General features: G+C 42.2%; 1 protein-coding gene and 1 long non-coding RNA gene across 2 annotated transcripts in view; one reads left to right on the top strand and one right to left on the bottom strand.

The window, feature by feature from the left end:
* Window positions 1-25,232, top strand: part of LOC117503576 (midasin-like) — a 207,212-nt gene that overhangs the window by 7,005 nt on the left and 174,975 nt on the right. Inside the window, exons 7-19 of the mRNA XM_034162836.1 lie at window positions 68-199; window positions 869-972; window positions 1,582-1,696; window positions 10,432-10,610; window positions 10,972-11,053; window positions 11,134-11,229; window positions 12,813-12,925; window positions 13,406-13,554; window positions 14,027-14,087; window positions 15,105-15,316; window positions 15,399-15,502; window positions 15,584-15,728; window positions 17,775-17,871. Of these exons, the coding sequence (XP_034018727.1) occupies window positions 68-199; window positions 869-972; window positions 1,582-1,696; window positions 10,432-10,610; window positions 10,972-11,053; window positions 11,134-11,229; window positions 12,813-12,925; window positions 13,406-13,554; window positions 14,027-14,087; window positions 15,105-15,316; window positions 15,399-15,502; window positions 15,584-15,728; window positions 17,775-17,871 (1,589 nt within the window). The remainder of the gene's footprint in view (window positions 1-67; window positions 200-868; window positions 973-1,581; window positions 1,697-10,431; window positions 10,611-10,971; window positions 11,054-11,133; window positions 11,230-12,812; window positions 12,926-13,405; window positions 13,555-14,026; window positions 14,088-15,104; window positions 15,317-15,398; window positions 15,503-15,583; window positions 15,729-17,774; window positions 17,872-25,232) is intronic.
* On the bottom strand, window positions 14,569-24,340 carry LOC117503577. Its single transcript, XR_004558589.1, has 3 exons — window positions 24,033-24,340; window positions 18,269-18,270; window positions 14,569-14,579 (listed from the first exon to the last, which is right to left on the bottom strand). It is a non-coding gene; the product is annotated as an uncharacterized LOC117503577 (long non-coding RNA).

Raw genomic sequence — 25,232 nt, 5'->3', positions numbered from 1 at the left:
GGAAAGTCACAGTGGATGTCTAGTGGTGTCCAAACCACCAGAGACCTGGTTTAATTTCTCTTCTCAGATGCTGCTCGGGATGTACCGCTGTACCGACATTCCGGGGAAGTTTGTGTGGCAGCCAGGGACGCTGACACAGGCTGTGTCCAAAGGCCAGTGGATCCTGCTGGAAGACATAGACCATGCTCCTCTGGATGTGGTGAGTTTACAGATGCAGAAAACTCCTCAGTATACCGTGAAACCGGTTATCAGTCCATGTCTAGATGGGAGTTACTGAGGGGGGCTGTCTGGTGGTTTGTGATTTGGATGTTGTTTTGATGGGGTGTTACTGAGGGGGGCTGTCTGGTGGTTTGTGATTTGGATGTTGTTTTGATGGGGTGTTACTGAGGGGGGCTGTCTGGTGGTTTGTGATTTGGATGTTGTTTTGATGGGGGGTTACTGAGGGGGGCTGTCTGGTGGTTTGTGATTTGGATGTTGTTTGATGGGGGGTTACTGAGGGGGGCTGTCTGGTGATTTATGATTTGGATGTTGTTTTGATGGGGGATTACTGAGGGGGGCTGTCTGGTGATTTATGATTTGGATGTTGTTTTGATGGGGGATTACTGAGGGGGACTGTCTGGTGGTTTGTGATTTGGATGTTGTTTTGATGGGGGGTTACTGAGGGGGGCTGTCTGGTGGTGTGTGATTAACCCACTCATACTGCAGGGACGGTATAACGAAAAAATTTTAGTGGTTTTGATACTGTGGCTTTTTCATACCGCGGTATGCCATGATACCGGTTATCGGCCCTTGTCTAATCACGACACAATTATAATTTTATTCCATTGAAGGGCGAGAGTTAAAATACGTTTCTGTGCTGTTTTTGTAGATATCGGTGCTGCTGCCTCTGATGGAGAACAAGAAGTTGCTGATTCCAGGACGAGAAGATTGCATTGACATTGCTCCTGGATTTCAATTTTTTGCAACGAGAAGGTTTGAGTTCTGTTTGATTCTCAGCGTCGCATTTAGCATGGAGGCCGGCGACTGCTCTCAGCACTCTGTTGGCCTGTGACCTGTTTCCTCCTCTATGGGACTAAATTTGGGAATTCAAATTTGTTGGTATAAAATTTTAAAAATTAAATTCAAGTCCAACTTTTGCAATTTTGAAGATACAGCAACGTATTCAAGAAGGAGGCACGTTGTTCCTGTTTGAATAGAACTTTGACATAAACTGGGAATTTGTTTAGAATGCTTTTGGTTTGTTTTTTATTAAAAGCTTTTTTTCAGATTATTTTTCAGTTTCGGACTTCAGACCCATTTGTTTTTTAACTTGGGAGACGCGGTCTTACCTGAGGGGGTGTGGCTAAACCTGTGACAGTAAGGCGTTTCCTCCTCAGAGATCGCTCGTCGTCTTTTGCATTTCCTTCGTTGGGTGCAGAATAACTGAATAACGGTCTCTAGATTTCAGAGACGTGGGGATGCACATGTCTCCGTCCTGCTTTGGGTTTGAACAGAGTGAATGTTTATAACGGGGCTGGGGTCCGCCTGCAGTGGGTCCAGCTGTTTGCTGAGCTGTGGTGTTGGTTATTGGTGTGTTTTTAGGCTGTACTGCGGTGGCGGCACGTGGCACAGACCTCAGAACTCTCATGCAGCGCTGCTGGACAAATACTGGACCAAAGTACAAATGGGAGACATGACGAGAGAAGAGCTGAAGAAGGCAAGTCATCAGATCAAACATGGAAATATTATCTGTTTGCTATTTATGTTTAATTGTACAACTTGAATCGAGAAAAGTTGGAAAAAGGATATTTAAAAAACTAAACAAAAAAATACAGTGATCCTAACATTTACTTTGACTTCTGTTTCATTACGTTCTCAGCTGTACATTAAGAAGCTGGGGGTTCTTGGGCTACTTAGGTGGTGCCCTGGTTGGGGGCCCAGGGGGCAAAGCTCCCCCGCCCCACCCGTAGTGTTTGCATTACGGGCTTATAAAGGGCTTTCTCTGTCTGTCTAAATATGTCAAATAGCTCTGGAATGAACTTAATTAGACCATATTTTTTACCTTTTACATACCATGTTTACAAAATATTAGACAGTCAGGTACTTAAGAGCTTGGGACTCCGGCGAGGGCGGACACATCTCCTCCTCTCTCACTTATCTCTGCTCCAACCTTCAAAGTCCCTACTTCACGAGACTGTGAATTCTTCAAACTATATTGGATTAACCATGGAATTGATCAGCTGGTCTCTGAATGTTATTGACTCCATTTTATTTTACAAGAAGATCAGGGCAGGGAGACCCTGCATGCTCTGATGGAACCTACCCTGCGGGCTACTGTATGTTCTCGACGCCTGGGAGACGTGGCGAGTCACGTGCTTTGCACCATTCTCTATGGAGGACGTTGAGGATTTATTTGTATTTGGTTTCATAGTAAGAGGGCTGGTACTTATCTTATGTGCTGCCCTGACCTACTGGAAAATTGGAAAGACGGCTGCCACCAGAACCGCAACCCCTCACCTGTCTGTCATGATTAATGAGTTGGGCAAGGCGATGCATTCTCAGACTGCGTTAACCCTTGAACTCAGACGCAAATTGGATGGCATCTCGGAGCAAATGCGCACCTTGCAGATGAAGACGAAGATTTCAGAGCCTGAGGAATATTGTCAAATGTGTTGTCTTTAATTCTGATGTGTGCCATTATTACGGTAAACAAGTAATAATTGTGGATTAATTGCTGTATCTTGTCTGTGGCAATTTGAGTGTGGACGTAATCTCGTTGTTGTTGCACTTGTAATGACAATGACGATAAATCTCATTCATCCATCCAATCAGGTACTTAAGCTCTCAATGACACCCAGGTCATGAGCTCACGACATTTATTGAAACTAAAACAGTTACATGTACATTTCTGTCATAGATTTGATTAAAGAATGCTCAGGTAGGAACATCAATTCTTCTTTTATTCATCTTGGCCCAGTTGTTGCAAGCTGACTTAAAGCTGAGTGTTTCTGCCTTGTCTCCTTCAGTAGAAATCATAAGGAGGTTGTCCAGGGTTTCTTCTTTCAGCCTGTTTTGGGGAGGGGGTGGGGGGGGTCTTGGCCCTCTTCATAGTGGAAAAGCCCCTTTCACAGTGTGAAAATATCAATGACTAGAAACCTCAGTCTTGGGCTGACGGTCTCATCACAGTGCATGTGTATTGACACTACAAGTAAATGCATTCAATAAGACGAGGTTCGAGTTGAGTCACAATATCATGACAAAAATCACAAAATTACTAACTCAGTGAGAATAGGTTACAAACAGATCATTCTTATGTGAAATTTTCTCAGGAATTCAATTTTGCAATGCAAAATCCAAAATCTCTAACCAGTTAAGTGCTACAAACCTTAACTTACAGATACTTTAATAATTCTGTATGTGAGAATAACAGAAATAGCACTGAATAAATGACATTTAACATGCTTTCATCATTTGCAGATTTGAAGAGTTTCAGTCAGGTTTTAGAATTCATCATAGTACAGAAACAGCATTAGTGAAGGTTACAAATGATCTTCTTATGGCCTCGGACAGTGGACTCATCTCTGTGCTTGTTCTGTTGGACCTCAGTGCTGCTTTTGATACTGTTGACCATAAAATTTTATTACAGAGATTAGAGCATGCCATAGGTATTAAAGGCACTGCGCTGCGGTGGTTTGAATCATATTTGTCTAATAGATTACAATTTGTTCATGTAAATGGGGAATCTTCTTCACAGACTAAAGTTAATTATGGAGTTCCACAAGGTTCTGTGCTAGGACCAATTTTATTCACTTTATACATGCTTCCCTTAGGCAGTATTATTAGACGGTATTGCTTAAATTTTCATTGTTACGCAGATGATACCCAGCTTTATCTATCCATGAAGCCAGAGGACACACACCAATTAGCTAAACTGCAGGATTGTCTTACAGACATAAAGACATGGATGACCTCTAATTTCCTGCTTTTAAACTCAGATAAAACTGAAGTTATTGTACTTGGCCCCACAAATCTTAGAAACATGGTGTCTAACCAGATCCTTACTGGTTGGCATTACCCTGACCTCTAGTAATACTGTGAGAAATCTTGGAGTCATTTTTGATCAGGATATGTCATTCAAAGCGCATATTAACTTCAACTTCAACTTTTTTTTCTTATATAGCGCCAAATCACAACAAACAGTTGCCCCAAGGCGCTCCATATTGTAAGGCAAGGCCATACAATAATTATGAAAAACCCCAACGGTCAAAACGACCCCCTATGAGCAAGCACTTAGCCACAGTGGGAAGGAAAAACTCCCTTTTAACAGGAAGAAACCTCCAGCAGAACCAGGCTCAGGGAGGGGCAGTCTTCTGCTGAGACTGGTTGGGGCTGAGGGAAAGAACCAGGAAAAAGACATGCCGAGAAGGGGGGCAGAGATCGATCACTAATGATTAAATGCAGAGTGATGCATACGGAGCAAAAAGAGAAAGAAACAGTGCATCATGGGAACCCCCCCACAGTCTACGTCTAAAGCAGCATAACCAAGGGATGGGCCAGGGTCACCCGATCCAGCCCTAACTATAAGCCTTAGCGAAAAGGAAAGTTTTAAGCCTAATCTTAAAAGTAGAGAGGGTATCTGTCTCCCTGATCTGAATTGGGAGCTGGTTCCACAGGAGAGGAGCCTGAAAGCTGAAGGCTCTGCCTCCCATTCTACTCTTACAAACCCTAGGAACTACAAGTAAGCCCGCAGTCTGAGAGCGAAGCGCTCTAATGGGGTAATATGGTACTACGAGGTCCCTAAGATAAGATGGGACCTGATTATTCAAAACCTTATAAGTAAGAAGAAGAATTTTAAATTCTATTCTAGAATTAACAGGAAGCCAATGAAGAGAGGCCAACACGGGTGAGATATGCTCTCTCCTGCTAGTCCCCGTCAGTACTCTAGCTGCAGCATTCTGAACCAACTGAAGGCTTTTTAGGGAACTTTTAGGACAACCTGATAATAATGAATTACAATAGTCCAGCCTAGAGGAAATAAATGCATGAATTAGTTTTTCAGCATCACTCTGAGACAAGACCTTTCTGATTTTAGAGATATTGCGTAAATGCAAAAAGGCAGTCCTACATATTTGTTTAATATGTGCTTTGAATGACATATCCTGATCAAAAATGACTCCAAGATTTCTCACAGTATTACTAAAGGTCAGGGTAATGCCAACCAGTAAGGATCTGGTTAGACACCATGCTTCTAAGATTTGTGGGGCCAAGTACAATAACTTCAGTTTTATCTGAGTTTAAAAGCAGGAAATTAGAGGTCATCCATGTCTTTATGTCTGTAAGACAATCCTGCAGTTTAGCTAATTGGTGTGTATCCTCTGGCTTCATGGATAGATAAAGCTGGGTATCATCTGCGTAACAATGAAAATTTAAGCAATACCGTCTAATAATACTGCCTAAGGGAAGCATGTATAAAGTGAATAAAATTGGTCCTAGCACAGAACCTTGTGGAACTCCATAATTAACTTTAGTCTGTGAAGACGATTCCCCATTTACATGAACAAACTGTAATCTATTAGACAAATATGATTCAAACCACCGCAGCGCAGTGCCTTTAATACCTATGGCATGCTCTAATCTCTGTAATAAAATTTTATGGTCAACAGTATCAAAAGCAGCACTGAGGTCCAACAGAACAAGCACAGAGATAAGTCCACTGTCCGAAGCCATAAGAAGATCATTTGTAACCTTCACTAATGCTGTTTCTGTACTATGATGAATTCTAAAACCTGACTGAAACTCTTCAAATAGACCATTCCTCTGCAGGTGATCAGTTAGCTGTTTTACAACTACCCTCTCAAGAATCTTTGAGAGAAAAGGAAGGTTGGAGATTGGCCTATAATTAGCTAAGATAGCTGGGTCAAGTGATGGCTTTTTAAGTAATGGTTTAATTACTGCCACCTTAAAGGCCTGTGGTACATAACCAACTAACAAAGATAGATTGATCATATTTAAGATTGAAGCATTAAATAATGGTAGGGCTTCCTTGAGCAGCCTGGCAGGAATGGGGTCTAATAAACATGTTGATGGTTTGGATGAAGTAACTAATGAAAATAACTCAGACACACCAATCGGAGAGAAAGAGTCTAACCAAATACCGGCATCACTGAAAGCAGCCAAAGATAACGATACATCTTTGGGATGGTTATGAGTAATTTTTTCTCTAATAGTCAAAATTTTGTTAGCAAAGAAAGTCATAAAGTCATTACTCGTTAAAGTTAATGGAATACTCAGCTCAATAGAGCTCTGACTCTTTGTCAGCCTGGCTACAGTGCTGAAAAGAAACCTGGGGTTGTTCTTATTTTCTTCAATTAGTGATGAGTAGAAAGATGTCCTAGCTTTACGGAGGGCTTTTTTATAGAGCAACAAACTCTTTTTCCAGGCTAAGTGAAGATCTTCTAAATTAGTGAGACGCCATTTCCTCTCCAACTTACGGGTTATCTACTTTAAGCTACGAGTTTGTGAGTTATACCACGGAGTCAGACACTTCTGATTTAAAGCTCTCTTTTTCAGAGGAGCTACAGCATCCAAAGTTGTCTTCAATGAGGATGTAAAACTATTGACAAGATACTCTAACTCCCTTACAGAGTTTAGGTAGCTACTCTGCTCTGTGTTGGTATATGACATTAGAGAACATAAAGAAGGAATCATATCCTTAAACCTAGTTACAGCGCTTTCTGAAAGATTTCTAGTGTAATGAAACTTATTCCCCACTGCAGGGTAGTCCATCAGGGTAAATGTAAATGTTATTAAGAAATGATCAGACAGAAGGGAGTTTTCAGGGAATACTGTTAAGTCTTCTATTTCCATACCATAAGTCAGAACAAGATCTAAGATATGATTAAAGTGGTGGGTGGACTCATTTACTTTTTGAGCAAAGCCGATAGAGTCTAATAATAGATTAAATGCAGTGTTGAGGCTGTCATTCTCAGCATCTGTGTGGATGTTAAAATCGCCCACTATAATTATCTTATCTGAGCTAAGCACTAAGTCAGACAAAAGGTCTGAAAATTCACAGAGAAACTCACAGTAACGACCAGGTGGACGATAGATAATAACAAATAAAACTGGTTTTTGGGACTTCCAATTTGGATGGACAAGACTAAGAGTCAAGCTTTCAAATGAATTAAAGCTCTGTCTAGGTTTTTGATTAATTAATAAGCTGGAATGGAAGATTGCTGCTAATCCTCCGCCCCGGCCCGTACTACGAGCATTCTGACAGTTAGTGTGACTCGGGGGTGTTGACTCATTTAAACTAACATATTCATCCTGCTGTAACCAGGTTTCTGTTAGGCAGAATAAATCAATACGTTGATCAATTATTATATCATTTACCAACAGGGACTTAGAAGAGAGAGACCTAATGTTTAATAGACCACATTTAACTGTTTTAGTCTGTGGTGCAGTTGAAGGTGCTATATTATTTTTTCTTTTTGAATTTTTATGCTTAAATAGATTTTTGCTGGTTATTGGTAGTCTGGGAGCAGGCACCGTCTCTACGGGGATGGGGTAATGAGGGGACGGCAGGGGGAGAGAAGCTGCAGAGAGGTGTATAAGACTACAGCTCTGCCTCCTGGTCCCAACCCTGGATAGTCACAGTTTGGAGGATCCAAGAAAATTGGCCAGATTTCTAGAAATGAGAGCTGCTCCATCCAAAGTGGGATGGATGCCGTCTCTCCTAACGAGACCAGGTTTTCCCCAGAAGCTTTGCCAATTATCAATGAAGCCCACCTCATTTTTTGGACACCACTCAGACAGCCAGCAATTCAAGGAGAACATGCGGCTAAACATGTCACTCCCGGTCTGATTGGGGAGGGGCCCAGAGAAAACAACAGAGTCCGACATTGTTTTTGCAAAGTTACACACCGATTTAATGTTAATTTTAGTGACCTCCGATTGGCGTAACCGAGTGTCATTACTGCCGACGTGAATTACAATCTTACCAAATTTACGCTTAGCCTTAGCCAGCAATTTCAAATGTCCTTCGATGTCGCCTGCTCTGGCCCCCGGAAGACAATTGACAATGGTTGCTGGTGTCGCTAACTTCACATTTCTCAAAACAGAGTCGCCAATAACCAGAGTTTGATCCTCGGCGAGTGTATCGTCGAGTGGGGAAAAACGGTTAGAGATGTGAACGGGTTGACGGTGTACACGGGGCTTCTGTTTAGGGCTACGCTTCCTCCTCACAGTCACCCAGTCAGCCTGCTTTCCCGACTGCACGGGATCTGCCAGGGGGGAACTAACGGCGGCTAAGCTACCTTGGTCCGCACCGACTACAGGGGCCTGGCTAGCTGTAGAATTTTCCACGGTGCGGAGCATTTACGCAATATCTCTAAAATCAGAAAGGTCTTGTCTCAGAGTGATGCTGAAAAACTAATTCATGCATTTATTTCCTCTAGGCTGGACTATTGTAATTCATTATTATCAGGTTGTCCTAAAAGTTCCCTAAAAAGCCTTCAGTTAATTCAAAATGCTGCAGCTAGAGTACTGACGGGGACTAGAAGGAGAGAGCATATCTCACCCATATTGGCCTCTCTTCATTGGCTTCCTGTTAATTCTAGAATAGAATTTAAAATTCTTCTTCTTACTTATAAGGTTTTGAATAATCAGGTCCCATCTTATCTTAGGGACCTCGTAGTACCATATCACCCCAATAGAGCGCTTCGCTCTCAGACTGCAGGCTTACTTGTAGTTCCTAGGGTTTGTAAGAGTAGAATGGGAGGCAGAGCCTTCAGCTTTCAGGCTCCTCTCCTGTGGAACCAGCTCCCAATTCAGATCAGGGAGACAGACACCCTCTCTACTTTTAAGATTAGGCTTAAAACTTTCCTTTTTGCTAAAGCTTATAGTTAGGGCTGGATCAGGTGACCCTGAACCATCCCTTAGTTATGCTGCTATAGACGTAAACTGCTGGGGGGTTGCCATGATGCACTGAGTGTTTCTTTCTCTTTTTGCTCTGTATGCACCACTCTGCATTTAATCATTAGTGATCGATCTCTGCTCCCCTCCACAGCATGTCTTTTTCCTGGTTCTCTCCCTCAGCCCCAACCAGTCCCAGCAGAAGACTGCCCCTCCCTGAGCCTGGTTCTGCTGGAGGTTTCTTCCTGTTAAAAGGGAGTTTTTCCTTCCCACTGTAGCCAAGTGCTTGCTCACAGGGGGTCGTTTTGACCGTTGGGGTTTTACATAATTATTGTATGGCCTTGCCTTACAATATAAAGCGCCTTGGGGCAACTGTTTGTTGTGATTTGGCGCTATATAAAAAAATTGATTGATTGATTGATTGATTTGCAGATGAAGAAATCTTCAAGCATAATCTAACAGAGTTCACATTCAGCACACAGACGGTCAGTCAGGTCTAAGATCAGCCAGGGTGTGCTGATACAAGATCTGCATTTTATGTGATCTGGACGCCTTTGCTGCATCTACTTTGTTTTTGGATAAGTAATCAACTTTTGCAGTTTTCAGCTTAATGTGCCCTTCTTCAGCATGACCACTTGACCACCACAATGTCTCCTGTGGTTCTGAACAGTCTTTTGAAGTCTGGCAGGCACATCAGCCTTGGAAGCCACTTTGGCAGGACACCATATTCTGGTAATATGCAGCCGGTAAAAAACGTCTTAAAAGTATCTGTACGTTAGGGCTTGTAGCACTTAACTGGTTAGAGATTTTGCATTGGAAAAATTTAACTCCTGAGGAAACTCCAGATAAGAATGATCTGTTTGCAACTATTTTCATGGAGTTAATAACTTTGTTATTCTGGAGTCATCTGAGAGTAAGTGCCAGCGGGCCGGCCTCCACCCTGACAGCTTTAGTTATTTGACTTTTAGGCATAATAAATTCACATTTCAGTCACCTAAAATAAAGAAAAACACACTTTAAAATTTAGGTTGATGAAGAATTCATAACTGTAGATGCTTAATTAGGTCTCCTATCTCTAAATAATGGCAACAGGACACATATTGCAGCTTAACTGGTAAGTAATGTTTAGTAATATAATCAATTCTGCCTGTGTGTGTATATATGTATATGTATATATATATGTATATATGTATGTATATGTATATATGTATATATGTGTATATATGTATGTATATGTATATATGTATATATGTGTATATGTATGTATATATATGTATATATATATATATATATATATATATATATATATATATATATATATATACGTCATGGCCCAACTGCAGTGTAATTTATTCAGGCTGCGGTGTAACAGGCCGTTACTCTGTTGTGATACTAGTGAGATCTACGGGTTTATAATATTTGTCCAAGTATTTATGGACTCTGTGTGCTTCCACTTTGAACTGCTGCAGAGAAGTTTAAATGTGTCCCATGATGCACTGCAGCATCTCAGCTGGTCTTAAAGTGTGGGTGTGTGTGTAGGTGGTGGTCAGCAGGTATCCCCAGTTGTCTGCAGTTGTGGACCGTCTCCTGGACATCTACTGTCAGCTGACTGGGGACAGACACGTTGTCCAGGACCTGAACAGCCTTCAGTCCCTCGAGGAGACTCAGCTCTCTGAGGATACCAGTATGCCGCTGGAGGGACGAGCTCTGTCTCTGAGGTAAAAACCAGCCCAAACCGGACTTTGTCACGCGTCTGCAACAACAGGTTCCATTAGAATCTCAGCAGGATTTTTAGTTTCTCTTGTCTCCTGTAAAAATGATCAGTTGGGTTTTAGAAAAATAACAAAAAAAATCACTCCATTGTTCATAATTCATCCAAACCAAAGTCATTGATTAAAGGCCGACACCCGTCCAACAACATGAGGGCGCTGTTCAATAAAAGCTCCTGCAGTTTGTTGATGTAGGCGTCGTCATCGTCCTGAGGCCCATCGGTGCCGGTTCTCGTGTTCAAGGCGTCTGCTGCTTTTTTCTTTTTAACCGTCTTTGTTCTTTTTTTTTTTTTTTTTTTTAACTTTGCAGGGATTTATTGAAGTGGTGTAATCGGATCAGTGCCGATTTTGACAGCACGTCCTCTGCCACGGCACAACACGTCTTCCACGAGGTCAGCAAAAAAAGCATTCCTCTCTCCTCATTGGAACTTAAAATTCCAAATGAATGATGGTGTTACTTTGTCTTCGTCAGGCCCTCGACTGTTTCTCAGCGATGCTGTCCCGCCCTGAAAGTCGACTGAGAATGGCTGAAATCATTGGAGGCAAACTCAACGTTTCCAGAGAAAAGGTCAATCTGCATATGAAATCATCCCGAAGATCCCAGATCATCTTCTCATCCTCTGATGAGGTTTTACTTGGATTATTTTCAGGTTTACAGGAAGATAAGATGCAGATTATTGCCAGTATAGTCCATGACTCATTGAGAAAGTAGAATTTATTGTACAAAAATCAAAGTCATGACTGAGGAAAAAGTTAATTTGTTCAAGTTCTAACAGGTAAAACACGGTTGGTGAGGTTCCACCGCCTTGAGGCAGTGTTCTTCTGATTTGGCACCTTACGAATCAAATAAATTGAATTAAAGGATGATTTGGATAGAAATTCTGTCTTTGATACTTTTAAAACAGTGATGGCTTAAAGTACCTTTTTGTTTTTGGATACTTTTCAGAGCTGCATTATGGCTGAAGTCGCACTGAATTCACAAATATCAGATTGTGTTGGAAAAATTGACCCTAGAAAAGAGGAATTTCCTGATTGAATCTGATCATAATCAGCCCAATCAATACATTTTTTTTAAATTGATTAAGAGATCAATTAGTCCAAAGTTTCTCAAAGTGCACACTCCCCTCTGCTGTGCTCAGTAAATGCAGCTCCAGTCCTGGCTGCTGCTGCGTCACTATGGAAACTGCGTTTTAAAAGCATGGCAGCGTGTTTCACTCGCACAGGTCATCAGTGTGCATCTGTTTCGGAAGCAGATGACGCTCCGCTCAGGCAGTGGGGCCCTATGATGCTGCCGCTGTGATGTTTTTTTGCTTAAAACACCATCTGTTTCTGATGGATGGTGCATGTGATACAAGTCTCTTACCAGCCAATCAGTTTGCAGATTCCACAAAACGTCATTGTGGCTGTTTTCTTCTTGGTTTACAGGGGCATAGCTAGAGGAGGCAGAGGTCACCCTTCCCCCCAATTTGCATAAAGTTCCAATTTTAAAGCAATTTTTTTTTATTTACAGACATATTGCCAACAGTAATGATCATAACAAATGTATTTTTAGCAACTAAAACATCTTTTAGTCAGATTACTTTGTATCCTGGTTTTGTTACTACAACTACACTTAAAGTGGAGTTGATGAGCTGTGTGTGTGGGACAGACAGCCGTCTTCATTTAACTGCTTTTACTGTACTTTCATTCTGCTCTGTGCAGTATCTAGGAAAAGTAGAGGATCATGATTGTGTACCAGCAAATACTTGCTATTAAATTTGTTTGGTCGGGAAAGAACTCCCTGACTGGGAGTTTTGAGTCATACCTTCTAGAAACTAAATCCCGGCTTCCTGCAGGCAGAAGCTGTGAAGAAATCAGAGCTCAAAGTTGGACAAAATGCTTTTGCCAAAAACTGAAAAGGTTTAAGTTTAGATCTGCTGGATTTCAAAAACAATTAAATTTTGAGCTTTTCCCAGAAAACTGGTTTGTGGACGTGTGACTTTTTTTTTTTTTTTTCCAGAACTTTACTCAGAACTTGGTTAATTTCTTATGAAACGGCCCAAAATGTTTTTCTCCTGCACTGATTGTCAGAGCACTTCAAAGGGAGGAACGTTTAGTTTTTCCATCAGTAATGTGAAGATGAATGTTTGCTCTGGTTTCTGCTTCCTGCAGGCGCAGCACTTCTGTCAGCGCTACCAGCCGGGCATCGTGCTGACGGAGCTGGAGGCCGTGGTGGGCAGAGTGACCGTGGCTCGAAAGCAGGCTGCAGCCGTGCAGCTCAGTGGGTCAGTGTGTCATGACCTTTGACCTCTCTTTATGCCATGTTGCTGTACCAACATCTGTCTGATGGAGCCGCAAGTAAACACGAGATTGATCCAGACCGGCATTATGGGAAACCAAATCCATCAGATAGCTGCCACGAGTGTAAATTTGCGTCTTGTCTGTTGACTGATTGATTTGAAACCAGGATCCTCTCTGATGTTCTGCCACAGAAACTGTTGTAATGATCCAGGAAACTTAATATTCCAGATTAATAAATGGATTAGATGTCGGTGGTTGTTATATCTTGACATTCTCAGATGTTCCTCTGATTCTGTCCTGCTCTCTAACACCACATGTCTGCCTCATCACCCCTTCTCCTGCACTCCCTTCACTGCTCATGCCTCAATGTCACGGTCTGTCTCCCGTCAGTCTTTTGAACCTGACCTTTGACCTTGATTCTCCTCCTGACTGGGTGTGTGTGCGTGTCTGATCGTGGTGAACAGGGACAAGCAGACGTTTGCTGCCACTCGTCCATCTGCTGTGCTTCTGGAACAACTGGTTGTGTGTGTGGCCAAAGGTGAACCTGTTCTTCTGGTAGGAGAGACAGGAACAGGAAAGACCTCCACGGTGCAGTACCTGTCCCGAGTCACAGGTGAGCCCAGACTTAGACCTCCAATAGTGACACAGATAGCAGCGTGGAAAGCACCACCTGATTGTCTGGAAAGAAGCACAGAAACAGACTTGGTGCATATTTGAGGTGAAGCAGAGCATAAATATGCTTTTAAAATACGCTGCGGGTGAGCGAGCAGGAACCAGAGAGAGCCGCTGAGTCCATCAGCCCTGATCTGATGAAGCAGAGTGAGATGGAACGCAGACTGAAGACTTTGGTTTAATTGAATCAATACAGATCAATCAAAAAATGTGCCTGATTCCTTATTCTGCAGACTTTAGCGTCACAATCAGTTCTGGGAAATCCTGGATGGATGTGAAAGCAAGATGTGTGATTGATTCCTGAATTTGCACACTTGTCACTGTGGCTTTACTGTTCAAGAAATAAATTTTGGCGCTTTTTTCTGTTGGGTTCTTAAATGTTTGATTTATTCTCATTTGTCTGTTTTGTGCAGGACACAAGTTACGGGTTGTGAACATGAACCAGCAGAGTGATACTGCCGACCTGCTGGGAGGGTGAGCGACCACGCAAACTCTGTTTTTAAGTGGAGAAAGCTCCTTTTACCCCCCTCTTTTTTCCTGACACTTTAGTACCAGCACAGTGTTACATGTTCACCCTCAGGGTGACACTCACACACACACACACACACACACACACACACACACACTTTCATAAGTTCATCATATTTCACATTTACAGCAGAATTACAAACAGTTTCATCTTTAAGATTTACAGTCAAGGACATTAGGATATGTTGATAGACGGATTAGGATGGTGTCCGAGGTTCAGGGGGCGCTGTACTATGACATTGAAGAAAGAGCTGAGCCACTCCATTTGCACTCTGTACTTACGCTCGTCTCCTCACCTCTGGTCATGAACTTTGGGTAATGGCTGAAACAACAAGGTCACCGATACAGGCAGCGGAAATGAGACAAGGACAGGGTGAGAAGCTTGAATATCTCAGAGGGACTCTGAGTAGAGCTGCTGCTTCTTCACATGTAAAGCGCCTTGGGGCAACTGTTTGTTGTGATTTGGCGCTATATAAAAAAATTGATTGATTGATTGATTAAAGGAGTCTGGTGAGGTGGGTCAGGGATCTGGTGAGGATGCCCCGATCCTCTCCCGAGGGAGGTTTTCCAGGGACGGCCCACTGGGAGGAAGGTCTGGGGAACAGGACATAAACATAATTGAGCATAATTTGTAAAACGCTTGTGAGCACAATAACTTCTTTACTGATTGCTTGATTATCACCAAACTCAATATGTTTGATGACCCCAGTTGGGTTTGGGGTGAAAAGGTCAAACTCACTGTACCTTACCTTGTAAAAGTCTTCTCCAGAAAAGCACCACTTATCAGTGGTAAGTTTATCCATGTTTGCGCAGGGTACTGTGGGTTACTGTGGACTATGTACTTGTTTTGACCAGTGAAAGATGTAAATGTCTGTTGCTGTTGACCTTATGGGGTTCAGTGATGGGTGACGGTCGGTTTGTGCCAGCACTACAGCACCAACGATCTTTTGCTGTCTTTTGCAGATACAAGCCTGTAGACCATAAGCAGATCTTGCTGCCTCTGCGTGAGGCCTTTGAGGACCTCTTTTCTCAGACGTATTCCAGGAAGCAGAACTTGACCTTTTTGGGTCATGTCCAGACCTGCTTCAGGGGGAAACGTTGGCAGGATCTGCTCAAACTTATGGACCACGTCTGCAAGTCTGCACTCACCAAGGAGCTTCAGGAGAAGACAAATGGTGGTCTATCAGAACAACGTGTCATTGAGTATCGAGACCTCTGTGGGTCGTCAAAATAAAAGTTCCTAATGTCTTTAAACAGCCACCCTGCTGCAGGAGAAGTGGGAGGCGTTGGCCACAAAACTCAGTCAGACTCTGCAGCAAATCCGAACCTGCGAGGCAGCCATGGTCTTTGCGTTTGTGGAGGTAAGAACCCCGGCGGTGTGTCCGTGTTGGTCCTCCTTCGGCCTGTTTGACGACCGTAGCTGAAGTGTTGTTTGTCTTCAGGGAACGTTGGCACAGGCCGTGAAGAAAGGACAGTGGATTCTGCTGGATGAGATCAATCTGGCTGCAGCAGAGACCCTGGAGTGTCTGAGTGGACTCCTGGAGGGCAGCGCCAGCTCTCTGGTGCTGCTGGACCGCGGCGACACCGGTGAGACTCCCGACAGCCACGCTGACACGTGATGTCATCGTTCAGGTCTTCACACAGACGTTTCCATAAGAAAGAAATTGGGTTACTGAGGGTGAAAGCATCAGCCTGTGAGTGGAGCTGCTCCGTGCGAGAACGTCAAACTGGAAACTGTTTTCAATCCCACAGTGAGGAAAATGTGTGTTTAAAATAAAGATGAGAACAGTACACACAGGAACATCAGTGACAGCAGACGCAGTGCAAAACAACAATAAACTAACGTCACTGTAAAGTTCATGATGTATTCTGTAGGTAGTACACTGCATAATCGCCCCAAAACAACTTCTGTTCATTATAAAGGTGACAAAACTCAAACATGTGACTGTGTGGATCCACATGGTTTGGGAGTTGAAGTTAATGTGGTTTTTAAACATTCCCAAATTAGCGAGCTGTTAGCAGACCTGGAAGCTGTGGCTTCGTCACCAGACAACACTTAAAGGCAACACGGTGCAATCTTGTCACCTTTAACGCTACTCTGTGGCCAAACCCCGCCCCCCCCTCCCCATTTGGCCAACTTTCATTTTTCTTCCCAGCAGTGAGACAGCGCTCATGTGTTGTAAATGAACGTCTAATATGGGGCTTACATACCCGCCATGTTTGATTCTGGTCGTGCAGGGGATTGTGGGAAATGTGTGCCTGCTGCAGACACACAGACACGCTCAGGAAGTAAACAAAAGGCTCAGAATGCCGGGATGACATGTTGTGTCCCCGGGTGCTTCAATATCCATCTCAGTGATCAACATGTCAACTTCGATGTTTTTCCTGAGAATGAAACACTTAGAAACAAGAGGATTCACAGAATTGGAAGGACTGGAAAAAAGAATGTTTAGTAAGTTCAAGCCGACATCAACCCACCGAATCTGCAGCAGCCAGAAAACTTACTTGGTTGAAAACGCACCACCGGTTTTTCCACTCAAACCGTTTCCATCAAAACAACCAACATCACTTTTTCCACATTTTGTTATGTTACAGCCTTATTCCAAAATAGAGTAAATTCCTTTTTTCACTCAAAATTTGACTCACAAAACCCCATAATGACAACATGAAAAAAGTTTTATTGAAAGTTTGCAAATTTATTAAAAATAAAGCCTAAGAAATCACATGTCCATAAATATTCACAGCTTTCCTCAATATTTTGTTGATGCACCTTTTGGCAGCAATTTCAGCCTCAAGTCTTCTTGAATATGATGCCACATGCTTGCTGCACCTATCTTTGGACAGTTTGGTCCATTCCTCTTTGCAGCACCTGTCAAGCTCCATCAGGTTGGATGAAAATCCATGAACATTTTTTTTATTAACATTTGATATATAATCTCTAAGTATGCAGTTTAATCCATCACTCTCAAGGTAATAACTGGAGCTAGAAGCAAGTTAGCTGGAACTTCACGCTCTATCACATCCTCTTTGTTACATTTCTGCAGTTTAACCATCGTTTTAGTTCTGCTACTGTTGCTTCTTCAAATAGTGAGTTAATAGCGGCTCTGGATACATCATACATACAGAGTGAGACACAGTCTCTCAGAGAGACAGACAGAGTGAGACTGTCTCTATCTCTGAGAGACTGTCTGACTGTCTCGTATCAGACTCATTAAATGCAGAATATCATGTTTGTGATTTTATTCATTTTCTCTAAACTGTGTTTGTTTCCAAACTTATCCTGGGATTTTTTTTTTTTTTTTTTTTAATGAATGCACATGTTTGTTTTGTTTGCACGTCCTGTGGCTAACGAGAGGGCGGAGCCTTTCCAGAGGTTTATTGGACGTCACAGCAGATGTTATTTATTTAATGAAAGCAGGAAGTGACAGTTTGAACTCCTCCAGAGCGCCATGGCACAGAGTTGTGCGTGTTGATGTGTCAGCCATCTGATGAGACTTTAAACAAGCCTCCAGAACAGATGACCTTCTGTGTGTACCTTCTTCTAGCATTACAGCTCTGTCGTTTCACTCCCATATGTTTGCTGTTTATTTTTCTGTTGTTATTAATTATTTTATTTTTGTTTTTTTTAAACAGAGCCACTGATTCGCCACCCCGACTTCCGGCTCTTTGCCTGCATGAACCCGGCGACTGACGTGGGGAAGAGAAATTTGCCGTTGGGCCTCAGGAACAGGTGAGAAAGGAACGGTCAAGCCACCGTCCTTTTGGTTTCTGATTGAGTAAAACAGAAAATTAGAGTAAGTCAGACAATGATGGAAGTAACACCTAGGGTTGGGTATTGAGAACCGGTTCTTTTCGAGTATCGTTAAGAATTGATTCAACCCACCGATATCAATCATCTTTTTGCTTAATGATTCCCTTATCGGTTCTTCAGAGCGGGCGTTGTTTTTGAGGGTGTTTGTTGGGAAAATGATCATTTCTCGACATTGATTACAGACCCTGCAGTGACTCTGTAATTAACAGCTTCTGCAGCGCGACTCCACTTTGAAGCATTAACCAATGATGCAGTGCTTCGATCCACTGGCTCGTTGGTTCTTTGATTCGCTGCCCTTCAGAAATGGCAAGTCCACTTCTTAGCCCCTCTCAAAGCCATTAAAATACCATGAGTCACTTTTGTGTGGATTAAAGTCACTAACTGGGACTCTTGTGTTGTTGCAGTCAAGAAACGAGAATCGTCCTCCGTTCCGTTGGCACAGCTCCAAGCGCTGCGCGGCTCTCTGCCGAGTCACGTTAGAACAACAGAGTCCGGTCAGAATTAATAACTTCAAAACGAATTGCCGCTTTAAATGAAATGACACCTCTTACAAACGTTATATTACAGACAATAAACTACAATTGACTAAAATGTTTCTTCCTCCCAAAATGAGACGTCCTGCATTCTTTATGAATTACATCCTGACGTGCAGCGCAGCCCTGAGCTGTAAGAGCTCAGCTCAGACATATGGAAAGACATTCATGCCAATAATGTCTGAAAGGAAATGCTTTTTAACAAAAACTACAGTTTTTGTTTATTTCTATTTATGTCCAGAGATCAAGGATCCACCATGTAGAGTTTATCATGTCCAGAGTTCAAGGATCCAGTGACCAATTTCATATTTATTTACTTTACGACTCAATAAAATGTTGTTCAATTTCATTTCAATTTAATCAATTTATAAAGCCCCAAATCCCAACAAAAGCCACCTCACACACAGAACAGTTCAACATCAAAAATTAAGATAAAGAAATAAAAATGAAAAAATTCAAATACAAAATTAAAAACAGAAGTAAAAAAATAAAACAGATAAAAAATAGAAACTATTCATAAGAAAGAGTAAAAATAGGTTTTAAGTCTTGACTTAAAATGTCCACGGTCTGCTTCACAGTCACAGGAAGACCGTTCCACAGAGCGGGCGCACGCTAAGAAAAAGCTCTTGGATCTGCTGACATAGAAAACCTGTAAAGCCTACTTTTAGTACACAAAAAATTCACAAGAGGTATCGATAAGGAATCAGATCGATAAGCGGAATCGATAATGGCATCGATAACAATTAAAATCTTATTGATACCCATCGCTAGTAACACCAGCACTCACCAAAAAATAAAAATGGAGGGGGAAAGCCCCCCCCCCCCCCCCCAGAATAACTAAATTTGGCTCATTACTACATTTTTTTTCTGAAAACTGTGTATCTGTAACACTCCTGTCCGACCGTATCAAAAACACTGCTGTACGTTATGTGTAAGTTAAAAGCACACTGATGTACATCGTAATACGGTGAGTACATCAAAACATTTTCAGCATGGACAATATTCAATGCGTGTGTGTGTCTGAGTCTGATACATCCCACATACATGGACCATAAGTTATGTGATTGTTATGGTCTTGTTATTTCTTGTAATTTACTCATACGTCGAAATATGTCCATTAATTGGCTGAAAGCTGCAGTCCTCATGTGAACAGTTCAGACTGTTTCAAATATCAAAACCGTTGACGCAGGGTTAAAGTCTTACCCCCAATCTCAGTTCTCTTTTGTACCCCTTTCCCTTCCCCTTGGCCCTACCCCTTTAAAACAAGGGGTAAGGCAATGGGCCTTTAGCCCTATGAATTGAGACACCCCTCCACCTTAGGAGGGAAAAAAAAATCATGTCTGAAGTTTTATAAAGTGGAAATATCAGATATATGTTTTTGTTTTAAAGTAATGCACTAATTTTGAAGGTTTTAGTGTGGATATGGTGTCTCCACAAAGTGCATTATGGGTAATCTCTATACATTCACGACAGAAGAAATGCATTGAGATGCTCTGATCAGGCTCCACACAGACAACAGCATTAAACTCTTTGTATATTGTGCCTAAAACTCTGGTGAATATATTCTCTGGGTTTATAGACGTTGTTATTGTGTTTGTTTTTATGTAAAAATCCCAGAAGAAGCCCAGGTTGCTTCTCCATTATTTTCAATTGGAATCATTGCATTTGATTCCTGTTTGGTATTTAGAGTCCTGTTTATGTCAAACACTGTCTGTCGTGTTTGATCCAGAGTAATGTATATAAGATGTCTGAAATTCAGTTTGCGTTTATTAAATTCCACGCATCTTAAATGTAGCAGACATGGACGGATTATTTATTTGGAATAATAAATGATCCGTATGAAAACTGCAAGTTTTCAGGGTCCCTACTGCCATCTACTGGCCAGTAGTGTTCATGGCAGTATTTGCCCTAAGTACTAAGCGTCTGGGCACCAGTAGATGGCAGTGTTCTATTTATTTTGACCCCAGTTATATCAGATGGTTGTCAAATCAACTTTTTGGCTTAGCAAATGGCTTTTTTTTTTCTTTCTTTCTTTTTTTTTACAAATAAAAAATAACATATTTTACAGAAGCACATTTATGTGTAAACACCAACACACACATCTCACATTAACATTTTGGTTTTACATAGAATGAATGAGTCAACCAGTCAGTGTTAGCAGAGGCTCATTTACCCATAATCCCTTTGGCATCTGTCTGTATTCGTTACAAAACTTCAGAATTAGTGGATTATTTCAAATGAAAAGATATGTTATATTTTAAATTTGTACAAATGACAGAATTGACATTAATGGAGTTATTCTATCAGTATTAAATTTATTTATGAACCAAACCATGAGTCAGCACTGCTTTATTTTCCAAGACCTCCGCTTCATGGCGACACTGTTATTGAGTAGAGAGTTGAGCTTTGCTGCTTTTCTCAGCTGCTTCAATGCTACAAGCAATGTAGTAAACAAGAGCTTCCAACAGGGGGCAGGGCGCTCAAAGACGGAAGTGCTGACTCGTTTGGGTCTGTAGTCGTCTTTGACACTACCAGAAGCGATTCAGCTTGTTAGTTGCAAGTGTACCAGAGACAATGCTGAAAGTTATCGGTTAGCCGTAGCTTTCGATACATTTTTGGGTGGTTTTTGGGTTTAGCTTCATAAAAGATAACTTTTCAGTTAGCTGATTATCTGATATCGAAGATAACTTTTTGGTTAACTGTGCCCACCACTGTGTGTGTGTTGGCCTTGAGGTCAGCCTCAAGAAGACAGAGGTTCTTCATCAGCCCGCCTCACAGGACAATTACCACCAGACCCTAAGAACCATTGGTGACACGGAGCTGATATCAACTCAGCAATTCACTCATCTGAGCTGCACCATCTCATCTGATGCAAAGATTGAAAAAAAAAATAGCAACAGTCTCTCTAAAGCCAACAGCTCCTTTGGCAGACTGTACAAACGAGTTTGGAACAACAAAAACTTGAAGAGCAAGACGAAGAGCCGCGTCTACTGGGCTGTTGTTCTCACCACCCTTCTCTATGGCTCAGAGACCTGGGTGACCTATCGCAGTCACAACCGTCTCCTCGAGCGCTTCCACCAGCACTGTCTCCGCTCCATCCCCAACATTCACTGGAGTGACTTCATCACAAATGTTGAAGTTCTGGAGCAGGCTGAGATCCCCAGCATCAAAGCAGTTCTACTGAAATATCAGCTCCGATGGGCAGGTCATGTCTGCAAAATGGAGGACCATCGCCTACCGAAGATTGTCCTGTATGGCAAACTCTCCACCGGCCATTGAGAAAGAGGTGCCCCCAAGAAACGATACAAGGACTGCCTCAAGAATTCCCTCACCGCATGCCATGTTAACTGCCAGTGTTGGTCAGACCAGGCTGCAGACCGTGGTGCCTGGCACCACATTATCCACTGAATTTGAAGAGGACAGGAGAAATGCAGTCAAGATCAAGCGTCAGAGAAGGAAGGCCCACGCCACCTCTGCCGCCACACCGGATGTGATCTTCACCTTCAGACACTGCCCGCGGATCTGCCTTTCCTGCAACGGACTGGTCAGCCACGAGCGTGCCTGCGGATGACGATGTGGACAGCCTTGATGATCCTTGTTCGCCAAGCCTTGGATTCCCTTATCAATACCTCCTGTGAAGTTTCTGTGTACTAAAAGTCAGCTTTACAGGTTTTCTATGTCAACAACATTTTATTGAGTCTTGAAGCAAATAAATATGAAACTGGTCACTGGATCCTTGATCTCTGGACAGAAATAGAAATAAGCAAAATCTGTAGTTTTTGTCAAAAGCATTTCCTTTCAGATATTAATGACACAAATGTAACTCCGTAGACTCTGAGCTGAGCTCTTCAGCCAGCTGCTGCACGTCAGGATGTAATTAATAAAAAACCGAGGACATCTCATTTTGGGGGAAAAAAAATCAGGTTTGTTCGGTTGTAGTTTTTTTTTTTTTGTATTACAATGTTTGGAAAGACGCTTCATTTAAAACAGTGATTCACTTTAAAGTTAATAATTCTGAGTGAAATCTGCGCGGCTCTTTGGAGCTGCACACTTAGTCCCACAAAACACAGGATGTTGTCATTACTATGATTATTATTTCCTTAACCTGATGGACAGATTCAGTTTACGCACAGCTGGTACTCATGCCAGAGAACCATCGTGTAAAACTCCGGTGTGGAACATTACAGAGTGAGAAATGCAATACGTTCCTATAAGAAACATACCAAAGAGCTGATATTCCACACTTTTTACGCTCATCCTGCAAGTACATACCTTTATTGGACATTTTAACTTTGCGCTCTCCCGAGTGCCCCTGGGCCGCCATCATTGTAGAATACTACAATCAAGTACGAGGGTACTTCCTGCTCGGTGCTGATGTCATTTACAAAAGACTGTACATACGCACCAATGTCCACTGTTGGAATTACAATTTTTGTACATGGCCCATGTCAAACAAGAGTTACTTCCGTACATTAATTGAAGTCTCTGTTGCTACACAGGGCATGATGCGGGGTGTTTGTGGCCAAATAACAAGTGAAGCTTGAATTCATGGTCCGTTTTTGCATGTTACACACTGTCGGCATCAGCCTGCAGTTTCCACATCTGCACCAAAGGATGTTGTTCAGATGCCAAGTTTCTGTCTCAACATCTTTGCCATCCGAGACATTCCTCTCCTTCTTTTTCTTATCGTCAGACCACCTCGGCTGGTGGCTATATGCTACGATGTCCTGAGGATTGGGACGATCCTCTGTCTCAGTCTTGGCTTCCATGGATTCTAGTGTTTTCCGCACAATCACAGACCGGACCAGTTCGATTTGTGGAGAAGAGAGGCCACGCGGCAGCGTACACATGCTTGATGATGTGCTCATCAATATTTACGTGTTCTGCTGGTGGTGGAAATGCAAAGCAACCCAGACTTAACCGTTCCGGCCTGTACTGGTCCGGAGTGCTTGGTGGAAACGGGGCTGTCGGCACATGCTGGCTCACAGGTGTACAGCCTTTCACTGTTTGTTTATTTTTATTTTTTTTATTCCATGAAAGCGGAGTGCTTGTAATTTTTATTTCAACAAAATGTAAATCAGGTAATTAAGGAGGCAACATTAACATTAAGTTTGATCTTTCCATTATTTGAGGAAATAATTATTTCTATTCTGAAAATGTTTGTAAGAAAAGAATAATTCTTCAGTTCAGAATGTAGTTTCTAAAGGTTTTGTTGTTGTTGTTGTTTTTGTTGGCTTCACGGCTTCAATTAATAAGTTTTAAAGGGGAACAGAAATGCCCACAGATGATTTATAGCACGAATAAACAAAACATGCGTTCAAGAAACACTAAAGAGCATAAAACATCTCCAGAAAACCTTGTTTTAGTCGTGGTCTGAGAGGCTTTGACATCAACCGGCTGCCGCCATTTATGCAGGTCAGGTGGGTGACGTTACTGGTTGGGGGGAAGATGAGCGTCATTCTGAGATTCCCTGCTGGAGGCACTAACAGAGAGGTTAGATATGATGATTAGAGTCCACACTCCCAATGCTGCCCACTAAATACCAACGTCCCTTCATGGACAGTGACATGACGCTGTCTAACCGTGCAAAATATTGACCAATTTCCCAGATGTTAATGCATTTTCAATGGGGATTCACAACTGAACACACTCAGAAAAACACTCACAACAGCCCAGAAGATCACTGGTTGTCTCTTGCCTTCATTAGAGGAACTGTATATAAGTTGTCTCAGGAAGGTAAGGACTATAATCAGAGACCCCTCCCATCCTGGACACTATTTGTTTGACTTGCTGCCATCAGGCAGATGATACAGGACACTGAAGGCCAGAACAAACAGACTTAAAAATAGCTTTGTGGGAAGAGTTATTTGTGCACTGAATGCTGCTGGACCTGCCATTTGATGACTGTGATTGAGTGTTTTTAACTAGGTTTTATGTAGAATTTTGAGGGTTATTTATTTATTTTAAATGTGCTTTTAAGAGACTGTTTTTAATTTCATTGTCATGCACAGGATTTTTTTCTGGTGTCATGTACAATGATGATAATAAATTCTATTCTATTTAAAATGCCATTCTGACCTGGATATCGAGCCATGTTAACCCCCAAAACGTGAATCAGCTGCAAATCGTGAATTATCCTCGGATGACAGACTCGGGCAGGAAACATACACCTGTTTATCAACCAAATGTCACAGACAAAGTGACAAGAAGAACCACATTTTGTCTCCCTTGTTCCTCCGTTTGTAGCTTTGCCAACATGTGCAGCTTTCTGGCATATTCCACCTGTTTCTTGACCAGACTAATAGAACTTCAGTGAGCGAGCTCAGTAAACTGCACTCGTCCCCAGCAGAGGACGACTCCAACCAGTGACGTCAACCTGAAGTGTCCTCCACTGACTTCAGCCAGTGGACATTTACATGTCAATTTAGCGGCAAATTTGATTCAAATAATATTATCTACACTGTGCTCAAACATTCTGCAAGTGTTTGAAGAACACTTAATTTTTTTTTTTACCAAGGAATGCACAAACAAACTCTCAAAAAGTGTTTATGTTCCCCTTTAATGATTTAAAACAATTATCACTGAAGTAGACAGATCGGGGGGGGGGGGGCAGCCAAGTGGTTAGTGCACTTTGTTTCAGTACAGAAAGTTCCCGGTTCAAAAGCTTTGGCTGGTGGGGACGGTTTGACAGGCTGTAAAATCCAGAAGTACATGATAGCGATCGCTGTCGCACTAAAAGAACCTCCA

Source organism: Thalassophryne amazonica, chromosome 21 (assembly GCF_902500255.1).
Source record: "Thalassophryne amazonica chromosome 21, fThaAma1.1, whole genome shotgun sequence".
Lineage (NCBI taxonomy): Eukaryota > Metazoa > Chordata > Actinopteri > Batrachoidiformes > Batrachoididae > Thalassophryne > Thalassophryne amazonica.
Note: the sequence above shows the minus strand (reverse complement) of the source record. Positions and strands in the feature narration are given on the sequence as shown.